Below are 16,172 nucleotides of genomic sequence, written 5' to 3'. Positions count from 1 at the left end.
GAATTTAGCAAAGGTTTGAAAGGATTTAGGAAGAGAGTCTGTGGCATGAAAGTGACACTGGTAAATTATTGAGAGTCTATTCTGTCTTAGATCGAGTTTTCTCAGTTACTCACTGGCTGGAGTCAGTTTTGATGGTCCCAAATATCGTGGGTTTGAATAGACTAGCTCAGGGATTATTGGGGCACGCTGTCTGGAGCTTCCATGGGCACAGTCAAGCTGGGAACGGCGGCTGGAGCGGCGGCTGGCTGGGAGCGCCTTGGTCAGTTTCCCTGGGCTGGTGCCGTGGGCTGGAGTCATGCAGCGGCGGTGGTCCCCAAAAGCGGCTGGAAGTGGCTAGGAGCAACAGGTGGGTGGTAGAGAGTGGCAAGGTAGGAGCAAGGAGTGAGATGCGAGAGAGAGGGGTAGCAGGGACACTGTATTGTCCCTTTTTATGAGTTTTGACCCTGTGATTAATGGTCCTTGGGCCACAATTCTGTCCAATGAGGGCTTGGCAACAGGCCAAAACATACCAAATAAGGTGAAGTCCGAGGGTCTGATACCCCCAAATATGGAGAGGGCTCAGGTGGATTCCCCACCCTAGGCGCGTGAGCTTATGTAACGTGTTTACTTCAACCTTCGAGGAGGCAACCCAGACTGGAAGACACCAAGGCTATTGTGTCCCATTGTCCCCCTTAACTTGTTTACCCCAAGTATAGGTAGGGCAACACCCTTGGTGGGGGGGGCAACATGTCCGGGCACGAATAGGTTTCTAAACATAGTCATTTGAGGCCTGTGCAACCCTCCACCACAGGGGATCACATAGGATTTTGTGATTCCAACTCCCAAGAACTCATGTGTGGTCCTTTTTTGATTTTAGAGTGTGATTTCGAACCCATTTGATTTCAAGGTTTCTGATATTGTGGACACCAATTGGTCTACTTGATTCTCTGATGGTGCGGTGACTAGGATATCGTCCATGTACTGAATGATGGTCACGTTTGGGTTGTCTTGACGAACTGGCGCCAATGCCCGATCCACTGTAATTTGGCAGATAGTAGGCAAATTGATCATTCCTTGAGGCAGTACTTTCCATTGGAAGCGCATATTGGGATGCTGGCTGTTCGGAAACACGACTGAAAAGGCAAATCGCTCTTTGTCTTCTTCATGCAAAGGTATTGAGAAAAAACAGTCTTTGATGTTGAGGATGGCACAGGGTTGTTCTTTTGGAATCATCAAATTCATAGGCAGCATCGTTTGGACAGGTCCCATAGGCTGAATTCTTTTATTTACCTCACGCAAGTCATGCAGAAGGTGAAATCCTTCACCACTCCTTTTTGGTATTACAAAAACTGGGGTGTTCCATGGGCTGGTAGAGGGCTCTATATGGCCTTGTTGCAATTCGCGATCTACTAATTCAAAAAGAGCACCCATTCGAGGCTTTGATAGGGGCCACTGCTCGATCCACACTGTGTCCGAAGATTTCCACATTAGCCTGATTGGTGGGAGTGGTAATGCGGCAGTGGCCCTCATGGTAAATTTGTCACTCTGGCCTTTAGCAGAACTAGGGCATCTCTTCCCAGCAAAGGTGGGGTTCCAGATATGACATATGGAAACAGGGTGATATTTTTCTCTGGCCCTGTCTCAGTGTAAAGTGTTATTGCTATCAGTCTCGCGCTCTTTCTAGGTTCGATACGCCCCCCACTCCTCCTACCATGGGGGCTTCTACTAATTTCCAATCTGGTGGCCAATTTGCTTCAGGGATGACTGTAACATCTGCTCCTGTATTGATTAGGAAAGGGACATTGGTGGTAACACTGTTCGGAGTATTGTGAAGAGAACAAATTCCCCAGACCACTGGTCGATTATTACATTTTATTACTAATGCCACTGTGGTGGAGGGCCACATAGGCCCAAATGGCCGTGTTTACAAGTCTATTCTTGCTCGGACATGTTTTCCCCCGAAGGGTGTTTTTCTATCTAAACCAGGGGAAAACAAATTAAGTGGACAAAGGAGCACAATAAGACTATTGCCTTCAAGTCTGGCCTGCCCTGCCTGCAAGGTTGAGGTAAACACGTTGTGTAAGCTCACGCGCTTAGGGTGTGGGTCCACCTGAGCCCTCTCCATATTTGGGGGTACGGGACCTGTGGACCCTACCCTATTTGGCATGTTTTGGCCTGCTGCCAGATGCTTATTGGACAGTATTGTGGCCAAGGGACCATCAATCTCGGGCCCATATCTCATAAAAAGGGCAATTCAGTGTTCCTGCCACCCTCCTCCACCCACCTCTCCTAGCCTCTTTGCCGCCTCTGGGGCCACCGCCGCTGCATGGTTTCCAGCCCCACGGTACTTCGCACCGGCCCAGGGAACAACCAACCAAGGTGCTCCCAGCCAGCCGTTGCTCCAGCCCGTTGTTCCCAGCCCGATCGTGCCTGTGGAGCCTCCTCAGACAGCGCGCCTCAATAATACCTGAACTGAACTATTCAGACCCACGAGGGTCATCAACGTGGCTTTCTGCTACGCATATTTGGGACCACCGAGACTGTGACTCCAGCCAGTGAGTAACTGAGCAATCTCGATTTGAGCAGAATAGACTTTCAGTGACTTTACCCGTGACACCTTTTATGCCACAAGACTCTCTATACAAAACCTTTCCAAACCTCTGCCAAATTCCTGATTCCTGCTGTAAATAGACATTCTGTAAAGTAATCGCACAACCACATACAAAGAACTTGGGTAGGTTAACTGTATATAAGTTTGGGGGGGGGGGGGAATTCTCTTTGTATATAATATTAAATTATTTAAAACCCTTTTAAATTCGGCCTCTCATTTAATCCCCTAAACCTAAACAAAACCCCTTCCCAACAGCCACCCTGGGATCCCTCCCCCAGTTTGTGGTTCTGGCTGCCTCTGGTGTGAGGGCAGATCTGGCTGGGTTGTTGGCTGAGCGGGTATGTGATAGGTGGGCTGGGATATTGTGCTAGTTTGAAGCAGGCTGGAATGTTTTGGTGAAAAGAACTAGGTTATAGGCTGTGAAAGGAAAACAGTGGTGATGTCTGCTTCCCTCAGAGTCTTGCTGAACGAGAAGAAAGAAAAAACATTAGATAACACTCTCGCCATTTTGACTTCACTTTCTGGCTGGCTTCTGACTGAGCTGCAGCTCCCTAACCTCACCTTTGCTTCTGTGATGGTTTGGGGGTTACCCCGCCCCCCCACACTTTGTATTTGCCCCAGCTAACTAAGATGGACCCTGGGAATTGTCATGGAGAGTAGCAAAAGCTCTCTAAGTTTTGCTATATTGTGTAGTTTCTAGTGCCTCACATTAAAAGCCAGAAGCATCGAAAAAACCAAAACAATCTTTCAGTCCCATGGGAAGATTTCTCCCTAGGGTAAGTGAAAGGTAAACACTGGCCATGTTTCCCTTTCACTTGGCCTTGCTTTCCAGACAACAGGGTATTGTTTTGGTTAGTAGAAACGACTTTCTCAGGCCTGCCCAACACCTGCAGGTGGGCTGGCCTGAGGAGGGGTCTTTATATTGTTTTAGGTAATGTTATCCAATTGTATAAGTTGCTTATTGTTTTTTACCAATGTATGTGAACAACGTAAAAGTGGTCCGAGTTGTGGGCGAGTCCTATTTTGGAACATTATAAAAATGGTGGACAGGCCAGGATCGAGGCTTTTTGGCCCTTGTGCCCTTGCCTTTCTGGACCTCACCCTCGCTCCTTCCTCGGACAACAAGCTGCTTGCCGATCTAGCCTCGCCTCGGGCAGATACCCCGAGCCGCAGAGGCAGGAAAGCCTGCATATACCTGGACCCTCACCGGGAGAAAGGGACTCCCTACCAAGCTACAGACTGTGAGTAGCTGACGAACTGTTAACTCAAACCAGAGACTCAAAGAACTCTCTTTAAACATCATAGACTCTTTAATTTGCCATTTTCGGAAATGTTACTTTGACCTCGATCAAAAGAATTCACAAGGGTGGTGTAGTTTCGGGAAGAGGGAATTCGCATTTTTTTTTGCAATAAATCACTGATAAAATAGTCAACACCTCGCGTATTTTCCCCATAAACTCTGCCGCGAAACTGCGTTCCATGACAGGAATATAGATGAAGCAATTTATTTACAGCTAGCAGAATTTACAAGCAGCCATTTACAATATATACAGTTATATACTATTATATACAGAAATATACAAAAGGATAAACAATACAAAAGCACAACTCCCCTCCCAGAAACCTGAGTCCCCAGGAGGGGCTCTCAAACCACCCCAACACCTCCCCCGGCCCTCTCAACCTTACCCCAGTTCTCAGGAAGAAGAGAGGTGCGGCCAAGAGGTTAGGGAGCAGGGTTAAAAAGCAGTGATGTTAGAATGATGTGTCTCAGTCTAAGGCAAAAGCAAGAGTGAAAGACAAAATGGAGAAAGTTTACTTCTTCCCAGAGTTCTCAGCGTAACTGTGAGAGAAGGAGACACCATGTTTTTCATTCCGCTGCCTGTTATCTAGTTCTTTTACCAAAACATTCCAGCTTGCTTCTAACTAGCACAGCTTCTTAACCTCTTGGCTGAACCTCTTTTCTTCCTTAGGACTGGGGTAAGGTTGAGAGGGGCAGGGGGAAGGTGCAGGGGTGGTTGAGAGCCCCTCTTGGGGACTCAGGTTTCTGGGAGGGGAGTTGTGTTTCTGTATTACTTTTACCTTGTATATTTCTGTATATAATTGTATATATTGTGAATATCTGCTTGTATATTGTGCTAGCTGTAAATAAATAGCTTCATTTATATTCCCAGAGCCCGACTGAGTCTAGCTAGGTGCTTCTAAAGTGTGTGGGGGTGGGGAACACCCAAACCACCACAGATATGTCTTGTCCCACTCTGGGTAGGTGTAGTTGGGCCACCTCATACTCCAATTGGGAGACGGCTGGGTGTGGCCTAGGTGCCCCCTCCCTCCCCCATTTCCCAAGTTCCTTGATCTACAGTCTTTAGCAAAATGTCCCTTCTTTCCACAGACCCAGCATATCCCTCTAAAGTAGCTAGTGCGTGGGGGAGGTGCTGCTGGTGTTTCCCCTTTTTGGGTGCAATTTGCTTTTAGATGACCCATCAGGCCACATTTAATACACACCATTGTATTGGCTACTGCGGTATGTATAGCATTCACTGTTTCTTGCATCTTAGCCATTGCAGTGCAGACAACCTCTTGGATTGGAAGGTCTTGTTCTTCTTTCATGATGTGCCTGATCGTGTCTGCAATGTTTGCTCCTCTTTGCAGCGTCCGCAGTATCTCTCTGGTTGCTGGATTACACTGTTGGCGCATGCATTCTGTCATTGTTTGATTTCTTGCTTCTTCGGGTAGGGCTGAGGAATCGATTGCAGCTTGCAGGCGATCCACAAATTTTTTGAAACTTTCATTTTCACTTTGCTTTATTGTGGTCCATGGTGGTGGTTTTGTGACAGCTGCAAAAGTTGTGCGGAGAGCCTCTCTGGCTGCACGGGTAGTTGTCAGGATTTTGTGAGGCTCCATGCCTGCAGCTTGCAGCAGAGGGGAGGGCATAGTTGGATTCTTGCCCATCAGCTGTAGTATACTTGGAGCCATGTAGTGGGTGGTCTGCCCCTGTTATTTCAGCTATTTTATTTGTACAGTTCTCCTCCCAATCTTGTCTAAAACCAATCATCTCTGATCCATCAAGCATCCTTTTACAAACTTGTCTGATGTCAAATTGAATCAAATTATCACTCCCAACGAGACTATCTAAGAGGGTGGACACCAAGGGCGAGTTAAACCCTTCTTCCATGATCGCTTTAACAATCGCCTGAACCTCCTTGGGATTCATCAGAGAGTAAGTCATTTCCCCCCCCGCTGCCACTTGGACCAGGTAAGCTAGCTTGGAGGGTGGGACCCACTCGGCGCATACCATGTTCACTTCTCTCCAGTTTGTGACAGACAGTTGTTTCCCTAACAATCCTTTTTTATTTTTATTAGAAGTCTCTTGATGTTTATTTTTATTTGCTTCCATCTCCTCCTCCTCTGAGCTCGAATCGCCATTCCGCTCTCCCTCGGTGCTTTCTGCCTCCGAGCCGGAAGATGAGTGACTGCTCGCTTCCGTGTGTTCACCATATTTGGAAAGTCTAGGCCTGTGGCTTTTGCCTATTATGGTATTGTTTGGCTGACTGCCAAAACCTGATTGGTCATTCTAGTGGCCAAGGGGCCATTAATCTCGGCCCACATTCAATAAATGGAGGTACACAGGTAAACAATGTGCTTGGACTCCCCTGCTCATGCTCACTTGCTAGCACAGGCTGCCTTGCTTGCTCACTCACTCACTCATTATTAGGCTTAGACTCACCTGCATGCCTAATTGCTTTGCTGTTATTACGGAGACAGAATCTCCCATAGACTCCCAGCCAGCTGTGCACACTTGCACGCCACTGTGGTGAGTTATCAGGACCCAATCCTGTATTGCCTGTCTTTACCTACGGAGCTCAGACGCCCGAGCAGCCGTGCACCCAATTGTATGCCCGCTGCCTCATCATTGCCTGGTAAGCGTGCCACTGCCGCTGAGTTACCAGGAAGCAGACCCTGGATTGTCTGCACGCTATTGGCCTATGTAGCCAGCATTACATCGTGCTGAGACAGCACAACATCCTACTCCTGCACCTGAGGTCCTGCCAACAGTCTCTGGATGGAGCGTCCAGAAGAAGCCAAGAGGCAAGGGCAGAGATTGCATCCTTCGCCAGGAGAACAAGGTCAGAGACAGTCATTTCCCCAGAAACCAGGAAGATTCTCCTTTCCCCGAAGCCGAGAGGATTCCAGCCTCAAAGTCCACGGGCAGACTCCCCTGAAGTTTGGACACTAGTAATAGGCTGTGATGTAGCCACGGAGGGTGATTGATAATTAATAAAAATTGTAAGTGAATGCTTTAATTCCTCTGTAATTTCTATTGCCTCCTGCCACAGAGCAGAAAGAGCTTTCAGCCCACCTGCTGGGCAAGTAGCATATAGACCCCAAGCGGTATTTGCCACGGGGAAAAATTCCTCTCTCTGTTTATAGTTTGAACTGTTTGCTAGTTATTAATAAGTTATGGTTGGATATTAAGCCTAGAATGTCTTTCATGACCGTGTAGATACATTTAATATTAATATATAGTGGTTGGGGGTGGCGAGAGTTCAGAATATTGAGTTTAATAAATATATATTTTTATAGAATATTATCTTGCACCAATTAATTTCTCCCCTCCGCCACAATCAGTGTAGGCAGCAGAATACCCCTCCGCAACAAATATCCCTATATCCTAAAATCACAGTATCACAGTATCAACAAGGTTGGAAAAGACCTCACAGATCATCAAGTCCAACCCTTTACCACAATTCTCAAGGCTAGACCATGGCACCAAGTGCCACGTCCAATCTTGCCTTGAACAGCCCCAGGGACGGTGACTCCACCACCTCTCTGGGCAGCCCATTCCAGTAGCCAATGACTCTCTCAGTGAAGAACTTTCTCCTCACCTCCAGCCTAAATTTCCCCTGACGTAGCTTGAGGCTGTGTCCTCTCATTCTGGTGCTGGCCACCTGAGAGAAGAGAGCAACCTCCCCCTGGCCACAACCACCCCTCAGGTAGTTGTAGACAACAATAAGGTCACCCCTGAGCCTCCTCTTCTCCAGGCTAAACAATCCCAGCTCCCTCAGCCTCTCCTCGTAGGGCCTGTGCTCAAGGCCTCTCACCAGCCTCGTCGCCCTTCTCTGGACATGCTCGAGCATCTCAATGTCCTTCCTAAACTGGGGGGCCCAGAACTGAACACAGTACTCAAGGTGTGGTCTAACCAGTGCAGAGTACAGGGGCAGAATGACCTCCCTGCTCCTGCTGACCACACCATTCCTGATGCAGGCCAGGATGCCACTGGCTCTCTTGGCCACATGGGCACACTGCTGGCTCATGTTCAGGTGGGTATCAATCAGCACCCCCAGATCCCTCTCTGTCTGGCTGCACTCCAGCCACTCTGACCACAGCCTGTATCTCTGCATGGGGTTGTTGTGGCCAAAGCGCAGCACCCGGCACTTGGAACTATTGAACGCCATCCCACTGGACTCTGCCCATCTGTCCAGGCAGTCAAGGTCCCGCTGCAGAGCCCTTCTGCCCTCCAACCCAGCCACATCTGCCCCCAGCTTAGTGTCATCTGCAAACTTGCTGATGACTGACTCCATGCCCTCATCCAGATCATCTATGAAGATGTTAAAGAGGATGGGGCCCAGCACTGAAAAAATCCTACAATTGTCATATTATAAACTCTTAGCCTTAACTATATTATCTATCAACTAAAAAATCTATCAACTGAAGGAAATTTAAGAAAAAGCAAAGCAAATTCAAGAAATATGGTGTGGAAGGATGGCTGCATGAAGCAGGCCATGGAAATTTACTGGACTTGTTTGAAATATCTGAAGAAAGTTGCAAGATCACCCTCACCGCTGAAGCACCAATCAAGGACAAGGACACAGCGACCTTCATCTAAAGTTAACTTAGAAAAGCAGAACAAAGCACACAAGAATAAGGAACTACTAACCAAAAACAGGATATAGGGGCGTACTAGGGGTGGACTAAAAAATGCGCTAAGCACCCAATTAGCATGTCCATAGCTTGATAATTAGCATAGAATACGCCTGCTTGCTCTCTGCTTGCTCTATATAAACCGTGCTGTAACTCAATAAAGTTGAACTTGCTTTATCAATCATATTGATTGAACCCTGGCTTGTTCCACTTCAAATGGCCCCCTGAACAGGGACCACGCAGGACCTGACGGCAAAACGCATCGGGATCCGGAGGAGCAGGACCTGACGGCAAAAGGCATCGGGATCCGGAGGAGTTGGGACCGGCGATTCGGCAAGCTCTCTTAAAGACGTCCGACACCGGCGAGGCAAAGGCTCCTGGGCAAAAGCGGGAGACGGCTCGACCTCTACGGCAACCGCGTGAGGTGCCCACAACGTGAAGACTACCATGGAGAAAACAGGTAGCACATGATTTATTAAAACGCTTTTTAGAAAAGCGAAGTGTAGGGCCAGTTAAGGGGCTAGAGGATTTGATAGCATTGGGATATAATTTAGGGGTAATAGAGAAACCGGCTCATGTATTTGACTGGAAAAGATGGAGGGAGATTGGTAACAACTTATGGGAAAGAGTAATAGATGAAGATAAGGTTGCTAAAAAACTTATGAAACCATGGAGGGACATTACTAATGATTTGAAAAAATATCAAATGGAAAAGGATGTCGCCCTACAAGCCCAGAACCAGTTAGATCCTGAGGCTGGAAAAATTATACCAGGAGCAGACTATTGGTCTCCGCCTCCAGGGACCAAAATCCCTGTTAAATCCGATAAAATCCCTGCTAAATCCTCCTGTATTAATTATCCTACTTTACCCTCTCCTGCGCTACCTGACGACAAAGGACCACCACCTCCATTCCCCACTGATGAAATACCAGTCTTGGAGCCTTCGGCTCTTCCGCTCCCGCGAGACCCTCGCTCTTTACGGGCTCCGAGCCCCTGGAGAAGTCCGGAGGTGGAGACCCAAGAATGGCCAATGCTGCCACCTGGTGTCGATGGGGAGCCGAGGGGAAAGGCGTCAGTACAAACTATAGACTGGAAGGCACTGGGGGAAGAGGCTTTTGCGTCAGGGGATCGTGAGGCAGCACTAGAAATAGTGCAGACCTTCCCTGTGTTTTATGAAACGGGGGCGGATGGTCAGCAGAGAGGGGAACATAAGCCTTTTAATTGGAAAATGCTGCAGACCCTGAGACAAACGGCTAAGGAATCAGGACCGCGAGGGGAACCGACAAAACAGATTCTCGATTACATTTTTTCGGGTTATGTTCTCTGTCCTGAAGATGTGAAGAGAATTATGCGCCTCATTTTGACACCATCTCAACAGATGTTATGGCAGTCTCAGTGGCAGCAATTAGCCACTAATTCTCAGAACCAGCCTAGGGCTCAGGGAAACCCCCTTCATGGGGTAAGGGTTGATCAGTTGATGGGAACAGGAAATTTTTCTACAATAGCTGCACAGGCAGAATGCGGGGCAGAAATTTTACAGGAAGCAATGAGAACAGCTAAGGAGGCACTGAGTATGATAAAAATAGAGCCAGGACCTCCCGCCTATACAACTATTAAACAAGGTCCAAGAGAAGCCTTTTCTGAATTCATAGACAGACTTGCAGCAGCTTTTGAAAATGTAGAAATAGAAGACCGAATGAAAGCACCCTTAATGAGGCAGTGTGCTCTGGACAATTGTAACCCAAAAACCAGGGCAATATTGTCCCAATTACCAATAAACAGCACACTTGAGAATATGTTGGAGAGAATGAGCAGGGTGCCAACAGGAGAACAGGCATTCCTGACAGAAGCAATGGACAGGCTAGGAGAAAAAATTCTTAAAGCTCAGGAGAATGTACTGCAGGCTCAGCAACAAGCTTTAGCGGCAGCATTAGCCCCCCTCAGGGAACAGGGAAAGAATAGGGGAGGGAATGCTGCTACCTGTTTTCGCTGTGGAGAAAAAGGGCACATGAGAAGACAGTGTCAACAGGGAGCGGTGTGGTGTCCTGCTTGCCAGAAGGACAATCATTCTCAGAAAGCCTGCAGACATTCGGGAAACGGGATGAGGAGCGCCAGCCAGCCCGGCGCTACGAAACAAATAGCGGCTCCAGCGCAATACAGCCCTCACAACCCTTTCTCCCCAAGCAACGGATCAGCGATCTCCAACCAGCCACCAGCGGGAGCCTCGGCTTGGACTTGGCAACAGCAATAGACTGTACATTAGTGAATACCAATCCTGTGGCAATTCCTACAGGAATCTTTGGTCCCTGCAAAATCAATGATCAACCATGTGGAGCTCTGATATTAGGACGATCATCAACGGCGATAAAAGGACTCTTTGTTTTGCCTGGTATTATTGATGCAGACTCGGAGGGAGAAATTAAAATCATGCTACATACAAATTTTCCACCAATCCATATTCCACAAGGATCAGTAATTGCTCAAGTGGTACCGCTGCCTCAAATGACTGAGGGACTACAGAATTCCTTAATAGAAAGAGGAAAAGGTGGTTTCGGGTCTACAGGCAATCAAGCCATGTTAACCATGAACATGGTCTCCCGACCAGAATTAAAAGTGACTGTTGTATGTCAGGGGGAACGAAAGGAATGGAAAGCACTCTTGGACACAGGGGATGATATAACTATTTGCAACCTTTCTAATTGGCCTAGTAATTGGCCATTGCTGAAAAAACAACATCAAGTCGAGGGAGTTGGAGGCTCAGTTCAAACCAGCCACAGTGCCCATCCGGTACAAGTTTTAATTGACAACCACCAACTTACACAGGTGGTAACAGCGATGCCTCTACCATCAAATGTATCCATGCTTATTGGAAGGGATGTGCTAAGCCAAATAGGTGCCACCATCACTATGAACCAAGAGGGTTTCTAGTGGCGGTCACTGGCTCTTGGACTTTCCCGATCCAGTTAACGTGGTTATCAAATGAACCAGTCTGGATCGACCAGTGGCCGCTGAAAAAGGAAAGTCTGCAAGCAGCCCAGAATCTGGTAAAAGAACAATTAGAGCTTGGACATTTAAAACCTTCTCTTAGCCCCTGGAACACTCCAATTTTTGTTGTAAAAAAGTCATCAGGGAAATATCGTCTATTACACGATCTACGAGCAATTAATGATCAAATGCAAGCGATGGGAGCGACCCAGCCCGGCCTGCCGAACCCTGCTATGTTGCCTGAACATTGGAATTTATTAGTTATAGATCTAAAGGACTGTTTTTTCACTATAGAATTACATCCGCAGGACACCATCCGTTTTGCTTTCACACTACCCTCCCTTAACAGACAGGCGCCGGACCAGAGATATGAATGGACGGTGCTCCCACAAGGCATGAAGAATAGTCCTACTCTTTATCAAATTTTTGTGGACCAAGCCCTAGAACCTCTTAGAGAAAAATGGACTAACGTGATCATTTATAATTACATGGACGATATTCTTTTTTGTCAACAATCACCTTTCCAAGAAGAACAGCTCAAAGAGATTGCTGATTCTTTAAAGACCAAAGGCCTCCAAATTTCAGAAGAAAAAATTCAGAAACATGCTCCATGGAAGTACCTGGGATGGAACATAACAGACTCTCAAATTACTGCTCAAAAAATGCTTGCTATCCCAGATATTAAAAATGTCAACGATGCCAAAAAACTCCTAGGAAACATACAATGGCTACGGCCCATTGCAGGGATAACGAATGCGGACATAGAGCCATTAAGACCCCTGCTCAAAGGAACTAATCCAGCTGCACCTGTTGAAGTGCAACCAGCATTAAGAAAGCATTTAGAGGAAATCCTAGAAAAGACTGCTACAGCCGCAGTGCATCGGTACAATCCTGAAAAGGCCATTGACATCACCATCCTAAAAGAACGACAGCACCTGATGGGAGCCCTAACCCAAGACAGAGAAAAAAGGGGGAGTCAACAGACGGTTGTCCTGGAGTGGTTATTTCCCCATATACAACCAAAAACGATGGTCCAAACTCAAGAAAAAACATTGGCACTGTTGATTAGAAAAGGCCGTCAAAGAATCTTACAAATAGCAGGAGAAAAACCAGGTTGCATTTACCTGCCAATAAGGAAAGAGGATTTGGAGTGGTGGATAACAAAATCGGAAGATTTACAACTTAGTTTATTAGAAGAATCAGCCACCCTGAAAACTGACTCTGTAAAAAATAATGTACTGAAATGGCTGTCTCAGATAGAGTGGATGGAAAAACCAAAGTTATCTGAGAAACCACTGCATGATGCCATAACTGTTTTTACAGATGCAGGAGGAAGATCACGAACAGCTGCGGCCACTTGGCAGGAAAAGGGACAATGGCGACATCATGTTTTACCGTCACTTCCAACAGATTCCCTACAAACTTTAGAACTATCAGCCGTGGTGTGGGCCATGAGTAAATGGCTAATAGAACCTATTAATATAGTTACTGACTCTATGTATGTAGCAGGGATCCTCAGTAGAATAGAAGAAGCTGGCTTGCGAGTTCTGAAGAAGGCACGATTAAATGAACTTATAAGACAATTGTACAGTGCAGTGAAACAAAGAACTCAACCATATTGTGTTATTCACATAAGAAGCCACAAATGGGACATTGGGCTCGGAGAGGGGAATAAAAGGGCTGATGACCTAGTAACCACAGTGGTCGAGGCCCCCCTAAGTGAATTTGTAAAAGCCAGAGAATCACATTCACAGTTTCATCAAAATGCTAAGGGACTCAGAAGCCAATTTAACATTACTGTAGAAGAAGCTAAAGGGATTGTCCGCTCATGCCCTACTTGTAGTCACCATGGGTCCTCGCTAGGAATCGGCGTAAATCCCAGGGGGGAACACCCTAGAGATCTGTGGCAAATGGATGTAACCCATGTATCAGCCTTTGGCAGATTGAAATATGTACATGTTACGATTGACACTAGTAGCATGATGATCTGGGCCACTGCCCAGGCAGGAGAAAAGGCTCTCCATGTGATCAGACATTTGACAGTCTGTTTTGCAGTAATGGGGGTCCCTAAAACCATTAAAACAGACAATGGCCCTGGTTACACCAGCGAGAAACTAAGACGCTTTCTTCAATCTTGGAGCATTGAGCATAGAACTGGGATTCCCCATAACCCAACAGGGCAAGCAATTGTAGAAAGAGCCAATTACACTCTTAAGATGTATCTTGAAAAATACCGGGAAATTCAGGATATACAAGAAAGATTAGCTAAGGCTTTGTTTGTTTTGAACTACCTTTGCATTTTTGGATCTGCAGAAGAGCCTGCAGCGATCAGACATAGAGAAGGGAAGAAACAATTAGAAAAAACAGAAATGTGGGTGAAATATCGAGACCTAAAAACAGGTGAATGGATGGGACCTGTGAAGGTACAATATATGGGAAGGGGATATATCTCTGTGATTACCCCTACAGGGCCACAGTGGATCCCGAGCCAATGGACCAAACCTGCTAATACTCCTGAGCCTGTTGAATCTCCTGCAGCTGACAAGCCCGATCCGTCAGAAAATTGATGAGCGTACTAATCTATGGGTAACATGGGCAAATGAGACAGGAAATATGGATTTTTGTCTAAGTCTACAATCGGCGACAGATCCCTTTAAAACTTGTTTAATTGGAATACCTGATTTACAGATAGACGATTTTAAAAGTAACTCCCATGGAAAATGTGAGCAAGCTGACACTATATCTCAATGTACAGCAAAATTAATAGGGGGTTTGCATGTTACCTTACCCTGGGATCCACAGGAATTAGAACTGTTGGGTTCCAAAGCAATCAATCCTAACGAGACACAGACATGTGTGTACTTTGGATCCGATAAAGCGGGGGTGGATGTATATCTTAAGACAAGTCCTACTTCGGACTATGAGTGGCAAGACAGGCATCCCCGTTATGGGGCGGAGGTATTCAACAAGACATGGACTAGATTAGACCCAGACTGCAATGATGAGGTGGACTTATGGTCCTCCACAGCTAATATTTTTTCTACCTTACTAACACCATGGATTACTATAGGCCACAATTCAAGACTAATAGCAAGATTGGCATGCTGGTCAGTAAAGCAAGCTAATGTTACTACTAATGTTTTAGAGCAATTACTAATGGATCAAAATAGCCTTAGGCATGCGCTGTTACAGAATAGAGCTGCTATTGATTTTCTTTTACTAGCTCAAGGTCATGGATGTGAACAGTTTGAAGGCATGTGTTGTTTTAACCTTTCGGATCATAGCCAATCTATACATGGGGAACTAAAATGGTTAAGGGAACATACTCAAAAGATTAAGCAAAATGATGACCCTCTAGGGGACTGGTTAAGAGGATTAGGAATAACAGGGTGGATGAAGCAGTTATTAATGGAAGGCTGTTGATTGCTAATTATTTTGATTATAATAATAATTGTTGTAAGATTAATAATTGCATGTGTTATGAAAGCAACTACGCGGTCTCAAGCACTTCCTATACAAGAGAAAAAAGGGGGAATTGTGGAAGGATGGCTGCATGAAGCAGGCCATGGAAATTTACTGGACTTGTTTGAAATATCTGAAGAAAGTTGCAAGATCACCCTCACCGCTGAAGCACCAATCAAGGACAAGGACACAGCGACCTTCATCTAAAGTTAACTTAGAAAAGCAGAACAAAGCACACAAGAATAAGGAACTACTAACCAAAAACAGGATATAGGGGCGTACTAGGGGTGGACTAAAAAATGCGCTAAGCACCCAATTAGCATGTCCATAGCTTGATAATTAGCATAGAATACGCCTGCTTGCTCTCTGCTTGCTCTATATAAACCGTGCTGTAACTCAATAAAGTTGAACTTGCTTTATCAATCATATTGATTGGACCCTGGCTTGTTCCACTTCAATATGGTACCACAGAATCCTCAGAATCAGCACAGAAGAAATAAGCATTAACCTATACATTCACAAGACAATTTCTTATCATAACATTCCATTATAATGGCTACCTATTGGCATACGCCGGTGGAGCACCTGGGTAAAATGACTCTTTGTTCACCAATATGGTTAGATGATCATAGTCCGCTTTATTTCCGTGATACAGAGACTTATATGCATTCTTACAAGAGGCGTGCTCCACCAAGATTGGTTACATATAGAGGGTACAGGGTTACATGTAAGGCATGGATAGGTCAATATACCATAACAATCTGAGGGTCAGCCTCTAGGGCTGGATAAACTCTGCCCACCTGCAGCTGCCACTCCACCCCCTGCAGCTGCATATGGGGGGAACCACCCAGCACCTGGTATCTGAACTCCCAAGATGGATTCAAGGACGCTCTCAGCACGGGTTGCTCATGTTTATCATTCTGTGTCCTCTGCTAGCAAGAATTTCTCCAACAGCTACCAATTACTTAACACACTCTATTGGAATTACCCAAGTCTCATTGCGCTGCTAAAATTATCCCAAAACTCATCCTACTGCAATTAACAGCTTATCCAGTAAACTCTTAAACTCTAAAATATATTACAATCAAAGCTAAAAACATTATCAGGGTTTTAGTTCACAAAATAGCTATCACAAATGCGCTGTCCCTTTAAGAATGAACCACTTCTGTCCACAGGAGGTAAACTGCAAGGGAAAAAAAAAGGAAAAAGAAGGCGG

At 46.0% G+C, this 16,172-nt stretch overlaps 2 protein-coding genes across 2 annotated transcripts in view; one reads left to right on the top strand and one right to left on the bottom strand.

Annotated features, from left to right (window-relative positions):
* Positions 1–16,172, bottom strand: part of LOC135192886 (uncharacterized) — a 184,900-nt gene that overhangs the window by 25,666 nt on the left and 143,062 nt on the right. The window lies entirely within an intron of this gene.
* LOC135192848 (uncharacterized) lies at positions 14,064–15,384 on the top strand. The gene is given in 1 exon segment (XM_064176231.1): positions 14,064–15,384. A coding segment is annotated over 1 exon segment (1,056 nt). The 5' UTR covers positions 14,064–14,107; the 3' UTR covers positions 15,164–15,384.

Source organism: Pogoniulus pusillus, chromosome W (genome assembly GCF_015220805.1).
Source record: "Pogoniulus pusillus isolate bPogPus1 chromosome W, bPogPus1.pri, whole genome shotgun sequence".
Lineage (NCBI taxonomy): Eukaryota > Metazoa > Chordata > Aves > Piciformes > Lybiidae > Pogoniulus > Pogoniulus pusillus.
This window is presented reverse-complemented; position numbering and strand designations above follow the sequence as displayed.